This window comes from Pyrus communis, chromosome 8 (genome assembly GCF_963583255.1).
Source record: "Pyrus communis chromosome 8, drPyrComm1.1, whole genome shotgun sequence".
In the NCBI taxonomy this organism is placed as follows: Eukaryota; Viridiplantae; Streptophyta; class Magnoliopsida; order Rosales; family Rosaceae; genus Pyrus; species Pyrus communis.
Window position 1 is genome coordinate 2866757 of NC_084810.1, and position 19154 is coordinate 2885910.

General features: G+C 35.9%; 2 protein-coding genes across 2 annotated transcripts; both read left to right on the plus strand.

The window, feature by feature from the left end:
* Positions 1-8248, plus strand: LOC137742417 (actin-related protein 4-like). The gene is made up of 21 exons (XM_068482276.1): positions 1-125; positions 247-338; positions 1085-1258; positions 1347-1420; positions 1968-2048; positions 2433-2493; positions 2632-2681; positions 3245-3299; positions 3626-3703; positions 3797-3850; positions 4117-4170; positions 4256-4316; positions 4927-4978; positions 5208-5274; positions 6051-6113; positions 6236-6298; positions 6619-6681; positions 7150-7214; positions 7594-7662; positions 7795-7875; positions 7980-8248. The coding sequence occupies exons 1-20, from the start codon at positions 113-115 to the stop codon at positions 7838-7840; spliced, it is 1335 nt and encodes a 444-aa protein (XP_068338377.1). The 5' UTR covers positions 1-112; the 3' UTR covers positions 7841-7875; positions 7980-8248.
* A 1569-nt stretch (positions 8249-9817) lies between these two features.
* LOC137742588 (SH2 domain-containing protein B-like) lies at positions 9818-16227 on the plus strand. Its single transcript, XM_068482498.1, has 12 exons — positions 9818-10054; positions 10421-10612; positions 11283-11492; positions 11634-11723; positions 12070-12147; positions 12254-12418; positions 12595-12954; positions 13471-13751; positions 14268-14430; positions 15193-15542; positions 15698-15775; positions 15866-16227. The coding sequence occupies exons 1-12, from the start codon at positions 9911-9913 to the stop codon at positions 15882-15884; spliced, it is 2130 nt and encodes a 709-aa protein (XP_068338599.1). The 5' UTR covers positions 9818-9910; the 3' UTR covers positions 15885-16227.
* The last annotated feature ends 2927 nt before the right edge of the window (positions 16228-19154 follow it).

The window sequence follows — 19154 nt, forward strand, 5'->3', positions numbered from 1 at the left end:
CAGAGTCCAAACTTCGTTAAACCCTTCTCCCTCGCTCGTTCCTTCTCCTCCCGCACTCGCAGAGCAAATTCTCCTCCTCCGCCAAAATCTTGTCTCTCAGAAAGCTTGAATTATGTACGGAGGCGGTGAGTTCATCAAGAACCTAACTGCACTTGCATGCCATAAGATTTCTCATTCTATTTCTTAATTTTTTTCTGATTTCTTGGTGATTTTTTTTTTGGGGATTTCTGGTTTCTTTGGTTGCAGATGAGGTATCAGCTGTCGTACTCGACCTCGGCTCCCACACTTGCAAAGCCGGCTATGCTGGCGAAGATGCGCCCAAGGCCGTCTTCCCTTCCGTATGTGCTTACTTTCTGCTCAATTTTTTACTTCAATTGTTCATAGTGGCAGTCACATTTCGTCTCTCTTTCTTTTTAAACCTTAATTTTTGTAGAAAATTTCACAACTTTGTTGGTACGTTTAACCGAAAATGTAGTACTGAGGATTTTCATTTTATAGATCCGGGAAATGTTTACCATATTTAGTGGTAATGCAGAATGTGTGTTTTGCAATTGCCCATTTGAAAACTTTTAAGATTATAGCTAAAGATTTTGTTCTTCATAAATCCTTTTGGGTACACATTTGGCGTTTCGACCGTCCCAAAGATATTTGAATTGTAAGTTGTTTTTTACCCAGAAGAATGATGAGTCCAGACTCCCTCGTCGCTATTTTCTATACCATGATGGATAATGTGAGACTATTGGGGGAACATATTCAGTAGAGGGGGCGTTAAGGCTGGTCAGATATACGTGTTTAGGCGGGAAGCTCATGGTTGTGCTTAAATGACTAAGGAATTTTTGAAAAGTGGATGAAGCTTTTCATTTTATTTTATTTTTTGAATTTTTTAAACTTATTAGTTATGAAGTTTATATGCATCGAATTTCTACATATTAGAGGATGGACCTTACTTATTAAATTAGTCACATTAGGTATAAAATTTGTTTACTGTGCGTCTGTCTGTCTGTCAATTGGATATTCACCATTACTAGTTCATAAGTGAATTAAAAATTTAACCTGGTTTTGGCATCTGTTCTTGTTCGTTTAGGTTGTCGGGTCAATTGATCAAATGGAAGTTGATGCAACAGAAATGGAAAACAACTCTGGACCTGCTGTAGATCCAAAGAATAATTCAAAATCTCTTGATTCTGACAAAGCCAAGGGAAAGCGCAAATTATTTGTAGGATCTCAAGCCTTAGGGTACCGTCGGGATCATATGGAGGTCAGTTTCGAATTTAAAGCTTTTGTAATTGAAGCACAGTTTCGACCTTTTGCTTTTAGATTTTGATTAACTACTGCTGTTGTATCAGGTGCTGTCATCCATAAAGGATGGAGTAGTTGTTGACTGGGATGCTGTGGAGGGTATATGGGATCATGCTTTTAGGTAACTACTAATGGATGAATTAGTAATCTACTATGGGTTAAATTTGTTTTCTCATTTCAATTGTTGATTAATAATTTGGTTAAGTAAATATAAGGCATGCATATAATGCAACACCCTGAACGGTCGGCTTCTTCTATTACGCTTATGGTTTTAGTAACATTAGGATATAATGATCAACAAATGATAATGTTTCTAGTACTCATTTCTGTATACATCTTCACCGCAGTAATGCTTTGGTACAAATTTTTCTCACTGATCTAATTGGGTCAGAAGAATACTGATGTCATCTGTTTTTGGGGAGTGATCATCATATGTTAGAAGTTCTTTTGTTCAACCATATTCCATTATTCGCGTAATATGAGTTTGAACTTAACAGATGTACGTAATACAGTAGCAGCTCATATTCAGTACTGTTATATAGTGTGAAGGCTTGGCTGTTATCCTTTTCCCTGTGAACTGTCCATCTGGCAATATATGTTTCCCAATTATTTAGGTAGATGTTTTATTTTGGTATTACCATATCAGTAAGTGCTTGCTATTATTTCAGGGAATGTCTATTGGTTGATCCCAAAGAGCATCCAATGCTACTTGCAGAGCCATCTTCAAACACTCAACAACAAAGAGAAAGGTAATATGGTAATTATTAAATTTTCTCATCAGCTAAAATTTGTAACTATCAAGTCGAGCTAAAATGCTTATGTAATAGCTCATGTATTCTTTTGTAATAAAGTTAGACTTCACATTGACCCCTATGCCTCACAAAGCTCAGCTGTACGAACTTTTGTATTTTTATTTGCAGACTGATGGCTTCATTGTGTCTGTGTACAGTTGTTGCATACCTAGATTTTTTGTTCTTAGGTGTCTAACTTGTAATAAGTATGCCGGCCCCATTGATGAAAGGTTTTATAGAAATGATATTATTTGTTCCATCATTATTGATGGTTTAGTTGGTGTATTTTTATGCTGTTTAGTTTTTAGGTTAAGTGATTGAGTTTTGTGTTTTACCTGACAGGACGGCAGAGCTTATGTTTGAAAAGTACAAAGTTCCTGCCTTTTTTTTGGCCAAGAATGCTGTATGCCCCTGTTCACCCCTTCTCCCTGATTCCAACTTGTAGAACATGGATTACTATTTGCAGACTCTGCTCTTTGTTTCCTTTTGAAATTCAGTCTGTAATTAGTGAGTAACCGTTATAATTTTTTACTTATGTCAGGTTCTCACATCATTTGCATCAGGTCGAGCTACCTCGTTAGTAGTAGATAGGTAGGTAGATGACATCATTTTGATTCTTGCTGTATATAATTTTAGTACTTGCACATCGTCTTTTGTTCTGAACCAATTGTATATAATTGGATTACCATTTCTATGATTGCATCCTTTCATTTTCACACTTATGCATAAGCTTATTTTAAGTCAATCTGTCCACTTGATGCAGACCATAGATCCACATGATTTTTGTTTTATGTTAATCCCATGAAAGAGAATGTTGATGGATACAAATCAGTAGTTCAAATTCTAATAAATGTCAAAAGAATATCTATCTCAGTGGCCTGTAAGTAAAAGTGGACAAATGCAGAAATTTCTGAAATTATGAATGTAACTTTAGGAATCATAAACCAAACGATAATGTATCAATCGAATTTAAACTTTATGAATACTACATCTATGAATTTGATATTCTTTTATATGCAATGTACAACATGATTTTTTAATATCGTTTCTAGTGTGATTTGATAATGTATTTATTGCCCCCTTTATATTTTGCCTCATTATTGCGAATGCAAAACTAATGTACGGTATTTCGCAAAATTTTAAAATTCATCTAGTGGTGGAGGATCAACTACAGTTGCTCCAGTTCATGATGGCTATGTTCTTCAAAAGGTATTTCTCACTTTCCTGTCAAATTAGATGATTGATCTTCATTCATAACAAGTTAATTTGTAGCTTATTTTTATATAATTACATTTCAAGGTGCGCCACATATACATACATACATACATACATACATACATACATATATATATATATATTGTATAATGCCCTCTTGCACTCTATAAACGCCTTTAGAAACCTTCTGTAAAGTGAAATAAACCGAAAATTTATGATTGCTTGTTTCTGGATTCCATGTATAAGAATTTAACCAATCTTTGTCAAATTTTGACACCTGTTTTTTCTTTCCTATTTTGTTATTTGTCAACTTGTTACAGGCTGTGTCATCTTCTCCTATTGGGGGAGAGTTTCTTACTGATTGTTTGACAAAAAGTTTGGAAAGTAAAGGCATGATGGTGAGTGACCACCTAAATTTCGTTTTGGAGGGGAATCATTTGCCCAAAATTGCTGTTTTTAACTTATTTAGTCCTTTTCTTATTTATTTGTAGATTAAACCCAGATATTCTTTTAAGAGAAGGGAAACACGACCTGGAGAGTTTCAGGTACCTTTGGATTTTAATGGTGGATGTATTCTAAAATAATGGAATGCTAAGAGTAGCAAAATATGCTTCCAGTCTGAATATTATAGTGGTGGCTTGGTGCATACTTGCTGTTGGGTTATTAATTGTTCCTCTGTAACTATGCATCCTTCGTTTATCTTGTTATCAATTGTGAGACTTCGTCAGTATTATAGATGAATATTTTTGTTTTACTTTTTGATAGCTTAATATCATTTTTGTTTAGCTTAATGATATTCTCAATGTTGTAGGTAGTAGATGTTGATTTTCCAAATACCACAGAAAGCTACAGACTCTATGCCCAGGTCTGTCTGTGATTGACCAGAATATTACTTTTTGAGATATGATATATATTTTTTTTCATTTCTGCTGAATGTTTCTTCTTGGCAGAGGATAATTGCTAGTGACATCAAAGAATGCGTGTGTAGAGCCCCAGACACTCCATATGATGGTTTGCTATATATCCCTTTCTCATGCGTTTTAATGTTTTTTAGGCTATAAACTTTGTCAGTGATGTTACGTTTTAGTCTTGATCGCAGATTTCGGGAAAAAAAAAAAATCAATTGATTATTGTGTTATTTTTGCTACTGGGTTCAAAACATATTTATTTGTTTAAGACCTGATATTTGGAAGGGCAATTTTGCATTTATTCTCTTTATTCACAAATGATATCCTTGATTGTTGCTTGAAGGTCCATATATGGCCTTATGTTCTCTTAAAAGTTTTTTGATCTGGAAATTCGTTCAAATGTTGATACAATTAGTACTTAAGGAGTACAGAGATAGCTTAATTCTTTGACAGCTTGATTATTGGAGTTTTCGGAGTTTTGCAGGAGAGAGCATCTTAGCTCTTTGAAAACTCAATTGCTTGGAGTTTTCAAGATATTGTTTACTTTTACACGATGAATGGATGATGGTTTATTCTTTTTTTCTATGATTCAACCTTGTCAGTTGTTTTCACATTGTTCATAGCTCCTGTATTAATTGCTATATTCTTCAAACAAAGATAAAAAAAATGTTCAATTAGCGTTCTAATAGGATTTTCATTTTTTTTTCTTCCAGAAATCGCATATTCAAACATTCCAATGACCTCATATGAGCTTCCTGATGGCCAGTGAGTCCCATTCTTTTGCATCTTGGTTTGTTGTAACTTTTCTATTTGTTTAGAGGGTTGCACTTTCCCCTATTGAATTCATTAGATCTGTTCTTGATCTTGTTAATTCATGGTGCACTTCGTTAAATGATGACTATCTAATTTTGCGCATATTGTATACTGTTTAATTAACTTTGATTTTTGTTTCTAGTATAAATGTATAGTTACTTTATGAACCTGCATGATACAGGACAATTGAAATCGGAGCTGATAGATTCAAGATTCCTGATATTCTCTTTAACCCATCCTTGGCTCAGGTGGATGTCTTCTAAACTATATGATGCCAGTTTTTTACACTTTCCTTGAATCCTTGAAATCTCATGGGACACATTTGCATTTCACCACGATCTTATTATTATCTGTTCAATAATTTCATTCAACTAACGGTTCCTAGTTCCCACTTCGTCTTAATATGTGAACCTTGTGCAAAGTGAGACATGACTGTTTCATCTTGAGCATTTTTTTATGGGACAAGAAAACAGGAACTTTATTGAAAAAGAAAGATAATCTACAAAGTACTATGGACACTAAGTCTATCATATGCCTTGTTCATTTTCAGCATTTCTTTATGCTTAGATAACTGCTGACTTGAAAGATATCTCGAGTTTGTTTCTGTGGGCCATTTTTGGTTTGATCAATAAATTGGCTTTCGTGGAATAGTTCATTACTTGATTACTAATATCTTCATGTCTACTAATTGTATGGGTAATATTTGGATATATGAAGGCCACTTTAAATTTTAAATGAAGAACGCTTGTGAAATAGAGCTTGGTCAGTCCCATAATTTGATTACGCTCTTGGAATTTTAGAGGATTAGATGTTACATTTTCCAAAATATTTTTTATAGGGTTGGACCACATTTTATCAATCAATTGTAAATTGCACTTGATAAGAAAATTTGACCCCTGATAAAACTTTGGTTGAAGCAATTGCTGGATGGATTGGTTGCATAAATATATGTTTTAATTGGTATTGAATAATATATTTTTCCTGCATCTTATATCTGTCATATTTGTTTTTATGAAAATGTCAGACAATTCCTGGTATGGAGCATTTTGCAGAAATTGCTTCCACTGTTCGTGGTCTGCCACAAATGGTAATATCATACTTTATTTGACAATAAGTGGGTGTATCCATGCAGTTGCTTCTCTGTTTTTCTTCTCCCCTCTCCCCTCATTTTTTAATTCATGGTTAACTTTTCTTGTTTCTTCTCTCCAGGTTATCGAGAGCATTAACAAGTGTGATGTGGACATCCGCCGTGAATTGTTTAGTAGTATACTGGTAAAATGATGCAGTCACTTATTTATTATATTTTTTTGGTTGGAGCATCAATTTACTTATTTTTTGCATGAATCAGGTTTTTTTTTTCCCCAAAGAATTGACAAAAATTAATAGCATGAATTAGTTTAGTTCTGGATGCAAATTGATATCTTTTGGTAGGACTTACCGAGTAAGTGTTGCAATTTCTATGGTGAATATGCAGAATTCCTGAAAATTTTCTTAGTTTATCACATCCATTGACCCCAATTTTTCCACGGAATTTCTTGACATGCAACTTGAGAATTATATGACATGGTTTTTCCTTCTGTTATTTTATACAGCTTGCCGGTGGCACAGCATCAATGCAACAGTTGAAGGAACGCCTTGAGAAAGACATGCTGGAGGTATGTCTTTTAAATGAAGCACTACCATGGTCATGTTTCTTTTTCCCTTTTTATTAATCCCAGCCAACTGTTTTTATTATTGAATTTGGCTTCTATTTGGTATATTGTTTCAATTGTCTAGCAGCAACAATTTCATGTTTTATAAATTCACTGTAAGATCTGGGTACTAAATTTGTTCTTTAATGTGTTTGTGGCATTGCAACTTAGAAGAACTAGTTTCTCATCGCCTTCGTTCTATAACTTTTGTATTGTTTATCTTAGCACATACTATCTTCAGGAAGCAAAGCACTGTTATGCTTTTCAGCATTGGCCATTGGCTTAATACATCGGTGTCGTTGAACTCTCTATCTCTCTCTCTGCATGCTAAAATCATTTGTACTCAAAGTAGTTAAATTGATTTCAGCTGGTACAGTATTATTTGTGTAATTATTAGTATGAAATATCAAAATGCCATCATTCAACCTGCAGGAGTCCCCTCAAGCTGCTAGAGTTAAAGTATTGGTGGCCGGGAATTCAACCGAAAGGCGATTCAGGTAAATATAAATTGCTTCAAGTCCTTTGTTCCTCTCTTTGCCCATGCTAGCACAGAAGATCCCATACATAAGCAATTTGGCTGCAACTCTGCAACTGTTATTTGATTTTTGGATTACATTTTTCATGCGAGCACCCTGAAATTATTCTAGGGTCATGTGATGGCAGTTTGTCAGTCGCTTAACTTTGAACTTTTACATCTCTCATAGAGAATACACTTGAGGCATGTTTAACCGTATAACTTCGAAACTCACTCAAAAGCTTTCAAGTTTCACCTTTGTGTAGTTATAGGTTATGTGCTTTTAAAAATTTAATGTTCATAATATACGTACATGCAAAATTTCTCCTTTCCTGACTTCATGTTGGTGTTTAATTTTGCAGTGTTTGGATAGGCGGAAGTATATTGGCGTCTCTCGGTTCATTCCAGCAAATGTGGTTCTCCAAGGCTGAGTAAGTTTCATGATTTCACCTGTGTCTTGCTCAGCCATATCAAACGATCTACATTGTAGATGATTAAGAAATCATGTAGAGTGTTTTGGAGTCGTCTACTGATATTTTGCTTCGTGTGATTGCAATTGACAGGTACGAGGAGCATGGGGCTTCCTACATACAACGAAAGTGCCCCTAAAATTCCTGTCTTCTGATCGAGTGCAAGTAGGAAAGGTTTGTGCTTGATGTCAACTTAGTTACTACTTCCAGACTTCAATCACAATTATTTTTTCCAGAAGAAGAAAAATATAAACACGAAATTACATTTCTACTTCCAGGCGTCACGTGCTCCATCACGCTGACCTTTTCCAGAATGATCAGAGCCTCAAAGCCTGTGTTGCCGAAACAGGACAGAGCGATGCTTTGTTTTGTATGAATCGTCACTTATCCTACGTACCGGAAGACATTTCAGTGCTGTAGTTTATGTTAATGTCCATTGATTAGGGTTTTTATTGTGGTGCTCACTGTTCGGAGTGTTCATCCAGTTTTAAACCAACTTTGCTACCTCTACTGGTTATAAATGACAAAGCCATTTAACATTTCTAACACCATATGTTGCTCCCGATAGCAGCTAGTTTCTATTTATTAGCTAATCAAAGTATGGCGTTTTTCTCATTTAACCCAACCTCGCCGGGATCTTGCCGGAAAACTCAATGTGTATCATCAGAATCTCTTCCATTTGTCCCTTGCAAAGAGTTGCCGGAATGTTCCCTGAAAACTGGTTGCTTGCTCATGTAGCAAATGGTTTTTGGAGCCCTCCCTTTAGCCGGGCCCGAGGCCAATCGCACTTTCTGCCCCGACTCTGGTTAGAGCATCTCCAGCAGTCACCCAATTGCCCTTGCAATTGGGTTGAACTGGTTGAACAAAGCAGGTCCAACGGAGGAAAAACAGGGGCTTGTGCCCCTTCAGCTGCCTTTGCAAAACTTGCCTTCGCATGTACTGTTGCAGGGATAGGGATCCCTCTGGATCCCTTCCCCTTAATGCTCCTCATCAAACAATCCAGACCTTTGAAATTTGATCCAACGGCTAAAAACACGGACCTACTTTAAAAATTATAATAACTTTAGCCGTTGGATCAAATTTTAAGAGCCCATATTGTTTGATGAGAAGGATTAGGTTGAAGGGATATGTAGAGGATCATTTTCTCCATTGCAGCTGCCCAATTGCAGCAGTGGGACCAACACACGTGACAGCAAGTTCCCTTGCAGACCGTTGGATTTCCAACTGTTCTCTTATTTGGACCATTGGATTTTCAATTTTAAAAAAAAAATTTGAAAATACCAAACAACTCTAAAAAAACACAAATGTTTTTTAAACAACACACTTAAAATTAGACACACGTAACAAAAGGTTTAACTATCTTCTTCATTTGCCTTTTATTTTTTTATTAATTATGCTTGTTTGTAACGCTATGCTTTGTATTTAAAATTAAATTATCAGAGTTAAATAGGGAGTGTTATTTTCAAAGAACAAACTAAGTACATACTTACAAGGCATAAGACATAAAAAATTATATGTGATTAGTAATCGCCATTGTCTTTACCCTTCCTCTTCTCAAACAGGTGCACTTGCACAAAAGCAAATATTTTTCATGGTTCCCTTGCCCTCGCCCTCCAAAAACAGGTAGAGATGCTCTTAACAAAGATAACTTCTTAGAAAAGCATTAAAAAAAATGAAGGGAGATGATTTTTAATTTCTTTTGCATCTCACAAGCAACTCTTTACTTATAACCATCGAATTGACTAAATTAAACGAAAATAATGAACAAGATTAAATAGGAGTGTGTAACCACTTAATACTACAGTCTTGTAATATTCTTTTCCACTTTGAAGTGAGAGATTTTAGGTTCGAATCTCATGAATGATGAATTCGATACAAATTAGGTTACCCATTGTGTGGCTTAACAGAACTCTTCCTCCCTTTAATGTAAAAATATCGGTGTACTAGAGCTTTTCACTAAAGTTTCATTTTAAAAAAAAAAGCCTGAAACGGCGCGTTTGGGTTCAGAAACCAAAGTACTCCGCCAAGCACTGGATCATCACCCATCTCAAACCGCAAAGTGGAACACACAGAAACAACAGTACCAACCGTTAGTTGACAGCGGTCACTCAAAACAACCGCTGTTTTTTTCTTCCCAAAAACCAGACAGAGCGAGAGTTTTAAGGTTTTTGGGAAATAAACCCCAAGAATTCCCAAAACCTCGACAACAATGGCGGATGAGGCAAAAGAAAGAGAGGAATACTCGCTGCTGAAGGACTTCAGAGCGGAAATTGAACCAAAAGATGGAGCCTTTTCTCTTTGCTTTTGGCTCTACCTCACGAGCTCCGCTGCCTCTCCTGCCACGCTCATTCAGGTCTCTCTCTCTCTCTCTCTCTCTCTCTCTCTCTCTCTCTCTCTCTCTCTCTCTTCCCCTTCCTTTTAATTAATGTTTTTAGCTATTACAATGGATGCCTATTTCTCATTTTTGTGTTCGTGATAGTTTCTGATGATTTCTTGGACTTTTTGGTGATCAATTTTTGTTCTTTTTATGTTTTTTTTTTCTAGAGTTGTTCTATGAATTTCAATGCTTTACCAGTTTGATCTCTGTTTTCAGTTCTTGGAGCGATTTCTGTGAACGATTATGTTCGAATTTGATTTTCCTTTTATGGTTTGGAACTTTTGGTGTTTGGTTCTTTGAGTGTGTTCGATGATGTTTGTTTTTTTCGTTTCTTGTCTGCAGGGGCAGTCGGGTGCCACTGGAAGTGCGCCCTTTCTTGTTTTGAGCGAGAAGAAGAAAATGGTGCTTTTGCCGTTGGGAATCTTGCACAAGGAAGCTCCTGAAACTTGTGACTTGTCTTCGTTGTCCGAAGATTCATATGTATCTACGGAGAATGAGTTTCCGATGGAGAAATGGATTCATGTTGGGTGTGAGGTATGGTTTATTAGTTATTTAAAGATAAGCTCGTTTCCAAGATTTTGTTTTTGAGCAGTAGGTCAGAATGGGTACTAAACAACAACATCAACTACAACAAAAAGCTTTATCCCACTAAGTGGTGTCGGCTGTATGAATCCTAGAATGCTATTGCACTCGGTTTGCGTCAAGTCTTCTGTTAGCTTTGAGTGCTCCATGTCTTTTCTTAAAGTCTCTACCTCTAAAATTTTCTTGGTATGCACCTTTTGGGTACTAAAAAGAGAATAAATTTGTTATACATTGGTAGATATAGGACCATAATGCAATTAAGAAGAAATAGGTGTCAAGGAAACAAAAGAACTCAGATTCTATTTAATGATAAGTTATGCAAATGAAGAAGTTAACCAAGAGTTTTCTTGTCCAAAGAAATGAAAAAGGGAGAAAGGGGAAATAAGAGAGTAAACATTCAATTTAATTAAGATCCCGTGCCTTTGTAAATAAATTTTGATTGAAACCTCATAAAAGCCGCACTTCTTTGTTGCTTAAGGTGAGGTTTATCAATGCATTATTGTTTTGTTTTTTAGTTTTTATATACTAGAAACAGTTTGACTGCGCCTTGTTGGTGGTGAGATTAGTGTGCACCTTTTGTGTTTAATATATCAAATGCTAAGAGTTTATGACTTCATTTTAGGTTTTGTCTGATACCTTGCGCCTGCATATTGATGGTGAAGCTGTGGGAAATAAATCTATGTCGTCTTTGTTCAACAAGGACTCCATTGCAAGTGGTTTGACGAAGATAATTTTGGTATCTGGTGGCAGAGAGGACAATAGTTTGCAGGGTTACATCTGCAATCACAAAGTTTTGCCTTTAACTTCATCTATTTTGGAATACTATGCTAAGGTGTGTAGTAGTTGCACCCTTGTAATTCTTTAACGGGATTATTATAATTTGCATCTCAATTGACTAACTCTCCTAGCCCTTTTAGCCCCCTATCCACCAGAGTAAACATCTATTCTACTAAGAAATATATTTGTATCGCAGGACCCACCGCTAAAATTATCCATTGAAAATTCATCTGCTTCTGAGATTGAGGTAGACAGTGATGGTGTTTGGAGTATTGTTGGCGGCAAGGTTAGTAGTTCATTTCCACAAATTGATAATTCATCTGCTTCTGAGATTGAGGTAGACAGTGGTGGTTGATGCGTTTTATAAAATTGATTTCATTTATACCACAAATCTCAAATACGAACGATGTCAAGGAGTCAGTAGTTCTTTTCACAACTTTATTGATTCAAATTTTTATCTCTTCAATTGGATATGTCTATTACTTTTTCAAAAAAAAATTTGTCATGCACATACATGATAATCCCAAACATTCTCTAACAATGTTACAATAATGGATGCTATCTAAAGTTAAGGGTTACTGCACTGAGATATTTTCTAACTTATATTGCCACTTTTATTTACCATATCACAGGCCTCGTGTCGCAGGATTTTTTCACTGGATGTTGTACTGTTAGATGCCTTTTCCCATCCTTCAAACCAGGAGTTGGAGGTTTGTATTTGTGTTTTGACATTTTGTACACTTTATGTACTGTTAATTTCACTTTGCAACATTGAATAAATATTAACATGCACAGTTGACGTTGGTTCTCTTTCAGGTTATTGCTTCCCTTGTGTATGCTGACAATGGGGAACCTGTGGAGAAGACAAGTGATGGGGAAGCTCCGCTTTTGGCAAGTCATGATGGGTTTGAATTTGCTTTTTCAGACAGACCAAGTAAAACATTGAAAGGGCATGCGTCTTTTAAGCTCAAGATATCCCAGGTTCTAATTTTGGAAATGAAATAAAAGATCTTTTTGGTTCCTCGTGTTACCATCCCGTAATTTTTTAATTGAAATGTTCCTTTTTCTGAGGTGCAATACACAGAGGTGTATTACTGTGATGAATTTTTTCCATGTTTGCTAGAATTTTCAGTGACTATCCTTCTTTCTCCTTTCAGCTTTCATCTAAGTGTGATAATCGGATGTTCCGCGTAATGTTTTACATCCCAAAATTGGAAAAGTATCCTTTCCTCAAGGCATTCACTCCTCCAATTCGTTGTATCTCAAGGAGCCGCACTACTCGAATATCCACTACAGCGTGGAAAAGACCAGCATCTGCCAGTGATCCAGTTAGTTTATCTCAGTTATCGGGATTGGGTGATGAAACCTTAGAACTTCAGCACAGTTCTGTTAATGAAGAGAAACCGAGTCCATCATCAAAACGGTGTAGGTTGGGACAAGATAGAATACGTGCAACTGTTTCCGCCTTGGAGCAACCCGATGACGAATGCAACTCTCATGCTAGAACTGCTAAACAGGTATTCATCTTTTTTCTCTGATTTTTACAAGTGTGCTTCATGATAAGAAAATTTCGAGCGGATGCTTTTGTTTGAGATTCCTATTCTGTTGGAAGTAATATAATGACAAATTAGATAACCCATAGAGGATAATATAATATCGTAACCAAACTTGTCTTCTTCAGCATTTTTGTCACAAATCTTCCTATAGAAGGGAGTCCTTATGAGTAACCAAACTTGCTATTTTTTCCTTCTGAGGATACTGATATTGTAAGGAAAGATATATACTACATTTTTGGTATTAGAAGTATACATGATCCTTCGAGATTTGTAGTTACTACCTTTGAGCATATAATTTGATGATTATTATAGATGATATTTTATTTTTATTTTTTTGCTGGAGAGATGAAGACCGTCATGGAATGATTGTATTTTCAAAAGCTATGTAACCTTTAGAAAACATTTTGTAACATCGAGATATGGTAACGTCTATTGTGAATATAGACAAGAGTCTGATTGAGAAAAATTGAAAATTAGGTTGAAGCACTTGCGAAAAATGTGGTTGGTAGACCCAACAGTGTTGAAGAAATAGACGACTCCCGAACTGATTCAGAGAGACCCGAAGTGAGAAACCCAGATCTTATGAGTACATCAAGTAGTAGAAATCCAATTTCAGATGCAACTATTTTCAAATACTGCCTAGCAAGTTTATCTGAGAAGACTCTTCTGCTCAAAGAGATTGCCAGCACTGCTTCCAATGAAGAAATTTTGAGTTTTTCCCATCAGGTTTCCTTGTATTCAGGATGTTCACACCACAGGTAATCACTAGTCTTTTTATTAATATAATCATATTACTGGCTGTATCGCTCGAGTTAACAGAACATATGACGATATCCTATCATACTTGTTGGAGTTAAGAAATCGGATGATATCCTATCTTGCTTGATATTTCATGTTCTTGTCCATTATGACAGAAAAACAGAATATTGCTTGGATCCCAAATTTGCAATACTCCACTGGTGGCCAAACTTGGCTTCCGTTTTAGTTTGAGATTCCAACTAGATATTTCTGTGAAAACTGACTCATGACCGATCGAAAATAATTGTAGGAAGAAACTAGAAAGTAACAGACCCGATGCGCTCATCTCATTAGATTACTGATCATGTAGTCACTAAAGCCCCTTCCTTGTGTATATCGTGTCAATTTGCACTAAAGAAAAAAAAGGACAAGAGTTTGATCAAAACCCACTGATCCTTGATTTGTGATTTACGGTACTGTATATTCCTTATCCTTGTATAATCAGAGTCCTTTTTCTTTGTTGTTTATTCCCCCAGGCACCAAGTAGAAATGGCAAAGAGATTGGTAGAAGAAGGAACTAAAGCTTGGAATTCCATCTCACAAAATAACAGCCAGGTTCCATGGGAGAGTGCAGTTTTTGAAATCGAAGAGCAATTCATGAAGATTGCTTGTTGTAATTCTCGGTCTCTCACGCAGCAGGTACTCTCTCTCTCTCTCTCTAGTTTACTCTTGGTTGAAATATGTAAGGATTAGACATTTCGAATCTCCTGTGGGATCAAGTATCTTATGCTCATAATACACCTACACCATAATCAACTATTTATTAAAGATTGCTATATGTCAGACAACCGAATTTGGTGGAGCAATCAACATTACATGATCAAGCTTTCAGATCAGTTGTATTTTTTTCAATAAATTTTAACTTTGTGTTCAATCCACTGAGTTTGTGAACCTTTTCTCAGAAAAGATTTTAAATTCCTAGTCTAGTAGGTTTTTTTATGTTGTATACTTTGAGTTACAGCTTGAAAATGAAAAATTATAAGGTAATATAAACGCCTTGCTAAACTCGAAATTTAAAACACCTGTTAAACGCCCTGGGCTACTTTACGAGTATAGCAGGTTTTTTATTTTTTGAGTCTCAAGCTGAAGGATTGGCGTAATTCGAAGTCTTAGCAACCTTGATGGTTGTCTCTTTCAAGTCTTTACTCATGTGGAGCTCCAGTGACAGCATCCATGTCATTATTTGGTTCAACTTTCGTTATCGTTGGTTGCTGCGATGAGCTTTGTTAACAGAACTTGGATACAAATTATCAGTTGGTTTGTGTGATTCCACAAAGTTTAGGCGTTTGTCTTGTTTTTTCTATTTCGTTCGGCTTTTCTGAAGTTTAATTGCCAAGAAGAAATTTCGTAAAAGAATTAGCTTGCAAAAATTTAGTCTTTTCCTTTGGGAAATGCTTTCAGGACTTTGAGCTACTGAGGAGAATCGCTGGTTGCCAAGAACATCTTGCCAAAGAGAACTTTGAAAAGTTGTGGTGTTGGTTATATCCTGTAGCTTTTACGTTATCAAGAGATGGGATAAATACAATGTGGAGTTCAACATCCCCCAAGTGGATAGAAGGGTTCATTACAAAGGAAGAATCTGAGACTTCGCTTCAAGGTTCAAGGGGTTTCCAGGAACCTGGAACATTTGTACTCCGGTTTCCTACTTCAAGGAGCTGGCCCCACCCGGATGCTGGAAGCTTAGTTGTGACTTATGTGGGCAGCAAGCACACAATTCACCACAGGCTTATCTCCCTTGATCATATGTTTAGGTGCGTAGTTCGCTTCTTTTGCATTTCCTGATAAACTTTGTTTTTAAATTGCACTTCTGTTGCTTGACTTCGATCAGTAAAGCTTTGATGTTCTGTTTGCAATCTAGTTGTTTCTTGAAATTACTGATGCTGCTGTTGCCTCCCTTATCTTGTAGTCCTGCTGAGAGAGAGAAGAATGCAAAACCACTGCAAGACATGCTTCTTGCGGAGCCTGAACTCTCTCAATTGGGAAGGCAAGAAATTTGTTCAATTTACTTCACTGTGCATTGTATTACTATTTACTAATATTATTGTTCATAAATTTGTTGCTTAAAATTTTGCAGGATAATAAGAAGTCACTAAGCGAGCTAGAGATGCGTAGATAACACCATTCTGTTCATGCGAGATCAATTTTTTCGGGTGTCTATTATTGCATTCGTGCATTTTATGTGTAGATTAGTCTTCTGTTTTGTCAATCTCTCAAAAGTGGAAATGTCCATTTTGTAGAATCCTCAGCAGATTTCAATTGCAAGATTGAACCTTTATGGCCAACATTTTTTCTGATACAATGAGCTTTGGATGCTAGTGATGCACACAGTTGTGAAATATATGTACATTAATCATATGCGATGCTTTGCACATTCCGAATGGCAAATGGCCGTATTGTCAACCTGAAACCAAGAATCAAACTCTGTAATTAATCACATTTACTGATCACTCTGCTCGTAATCTCTTTAACAAACTTACCTCTACATTACTTATTGGACCGAGATTTTGTTTCTCTCTATCTCACCCCTCACGTAAGGGGTGAAATAACAAGAAGGGGAGATAAAAATCCGCAACAGGTGAGTTTTCTACTTTTAGCCGTCTATTAAGGAGGTGGTTGATAATACTATAAATGTGGTATAATTAATATCGGCCTTCAAATTTTTTCTCTCTTTCTTTTCGATACAATAATATTTGGAGTTGGGATTTTGAGTATGGAACTTGTTATCAATTAAGTTAGAACATTTTCCTCTCATTTACAAATGAAAATAAATCCATTCTATAGTTTTGGTGGCAACTTAGGCCTTGTATTAAGTATGTTCAAGAATTTGGCCTTGTACTATTTGGTAGGATTTGGTAAAGTTGAGAAACGGTTGAGTCCAAAGAAACATAAACATAAAGGAAATTTTATTTGGACTCAGTTGTTTTATCTCTACACTCAACTATCAAGTTTTATTGACTAAACTTCCAATTTTACCCTTAAATAAATAAGAATAAGAAAAGAAAAGAAAATAAACATTGGTGTTTTTTTCCTACACCCATAACTCCAAAATTGGCACATGAGTGCACTCATCCATTATTTTTTGGCAAAACCCACTCATATAACAACAAAATATTCTCTCGAGTTCATCAACAAGTCAACTTGCTAGAAACCCTTATTAGCTCTCATTTATAATTTTAGCCTAGGTTTTCGGCTAAAATATTCTCTCGAGTTCATCAACAAGTCAGCTTGCTAGAAACCCTTGTTGCTATCTCTTCTAAATAAACACCGACATGGAAGCTTTTTTCTCATATTGTAGAAATTTGTTTCATGTCCAACAAATTGGTAAGAAGTTTTCTCCGCTGAAATTATAATTAAGGGCTGCTAAGGGTTTAATGCAACAAGGGTTTCTAGCAAGCTTACTTATTGATGAACTCATGAGCATATTTTGTTATATGGGTGTGTTTCGTGAGAAATAATGGAGTGCAGATGTGTGCCATTTTTTTGAGTTATTGGGTGTAGAGATAAAAATACTAATGTTTATTTTCTTATTCTTATTTATTTAAGGGCAAACTTGAAATTTTAGTAGAGAAATTTTTTTAGTTGAGTGTAGAGATAGGATAGTTGGGTCCAAATAAAATTTCTCTAAACATAATTGTATTGTAAAAACCAAATCAATTTGATAGCTGAAAAGATTAAAATATTTATTGTAATATTTCTTTCTAAACCCTACGTGACTCTTCCCGGCCTCCAAAAGCGTAGACGGTGAAATCACTAACCGACTCCTTTTTTTTTTTCCCTATAATAAGCAACTACAACGTGTATATAAAATGGTGAAACAGACTCAAAACTCAATTGCAATCCATTCTTCATCAAAATTAACTTGTATATTTTTTTTTGTTTCTGCACAAAAAGATGAAAGCCATCAAATCCTCAGTCAAGCAGCTTCAGTTTTCATAATTTTCACCACCATATGGCTGCTTCAGCTTGCTTTCACTAATGGTTTGCTTGCTTTTCACTAATTCTTCAACCCTAATGTCTTGTAAATTTGGAATTTTTGTACATGCGTAACATGATAATGTAGAATTATAACTCTTTATGTTGATGTGTGAAAAATATTATGACTCCACATATTTACAAAAATCATGACCAACAAGGAAGACCTCGAGTTGACGAACCCAAATAATATAGTTGGTGGTAGAGAGTTTAAGAAATTGAGCAGTGTTTTGGCAGAAGCAGAGGAAGAAGACGACGCCACGAGACAGAATAGCTGGGAGGGGTGGACGGCAAAGAATTTGGGAGTTGAGTTGTGTTGTTTTTTTTGTTGGTTAATTTTGTATAGGTTAGACGGCAAGGTAAGAGAAAAAGATAAACCCTAGGACGTAAAGAGAAAACTTAGGATCTAAGAAAAAACCTAGACGAGTGATATTATGTAGAACTATGACTCTTTATATTAATGTGTGGAAAATATTACAATATACATAGGATTATAGTAATCTCTATTTACGTAGCAATCCTACACTAATTACAACTGAAAATTACATTCCAATAATACATACTACAATTACAGTGATGATTCCAACTAACATATAACATGTCAGATATCTAGTAAGAGAACGTTACTCTTATCCTAAACGTTAATTAATCTCGCATGCTCGTCACATTGCAGCAAGAATCGAGCCAAATGAGTACCATAAGTGTTCAAAAAACTTCATGCCATAAGTGTTCAAAAAACTTCATCTCGGTGAAACAATTCCCCGACGCCAAGCTCCCGTCAGGAAGGCGAGCTTTCAACGTCCAAATTCTGAATGCGTGCCCAAGTGAGGACTGCCCAATTGGGCAAATCCGTCTGAGATGTGGCTCGTTTCACTCCGAGAGACCGATTAACGGGAGAATATTCAGGCGATTGAGCAAAAATGAGTGTCTTGTAAATGATGTGTACCATATTGCCACTGGTGGAACTGTCTCCCTTGAGTATGTTGCACCAAAGCAGATCCCTCTTGCCGTTTCCTCTATATCTTACTCAAATTGATGTATTCAATATGTAATAACACCAAGTAATAAAGAATGCTAGTTTATGAATTGCGGACTTGGATAATGGGATTGAGATCGTCTCTGGATGTCTGTTTGTCGAGCTTGCGGACTAAATAATCTAGACCATTCAAATTAATACTGCGGCCAAGATCAATTTTAACTTTTAAAAATTTAACCTTCCTTCTGTTGTCTAGATTTCTTTAATAAAGAAAAAAACCTCTTTTTTTTTTAATTATTATTTTTAAACAAACGATATTATTATCTACATTAAGAGCACTTCCAACGTGTGCTCTCCCTCGAGGGACAGGCCAGTGAACAGTGCCAGAGAGCTCGAGCAACCAAGTCCAGCATGT

What these genes read in the sequence shown, in the direction of transcription:
- LOC137742417 (XM_068482276.1), top strand. An exon ending in ATATGGGATCATGCTTTTAG is followed by an intron (nt 1,421 to 1,967) that starts GTAACTACTAAT and finishes CTATTATTTCAG; the next exon opens with GGAATGTCTATTGGTTGATC. An exon ending in TGGAAAGTAAAGGCATGATG is followed by an intron (nt 3,704 to 3,796) that starts GTGAGTGACCAC and finishes ATTTATTTGTAG; the next exon opens with ATTAAACCCAGATATTCTTT.
- LOC137742588 (XM_068482498.1), top strand. Translation starts at nt 9,911, where the DNA reads ATGGCGGATGAGGCAAAAGAAAGAGAGGAATACTCGCTGCTGAAGGAC. An exon ending in TTAAGCTCAAGATATCCCAG is followed by an intron (nt 12,419 to 12,594) that starts GTTCTAATTTTG and finishes TTCTCCTTTCAG; the next exon opens with CTTTCATCTAAGTGTGATAA. An exon ending in TCAGGATGTTCACACCACAG is followed by an intron (nt 13,752 to 14,267) that starts GTAATCACTAGT and finishes TTATTCCCCCAG; the next exon opens with GCACCAAGTAGAAATGGCAA.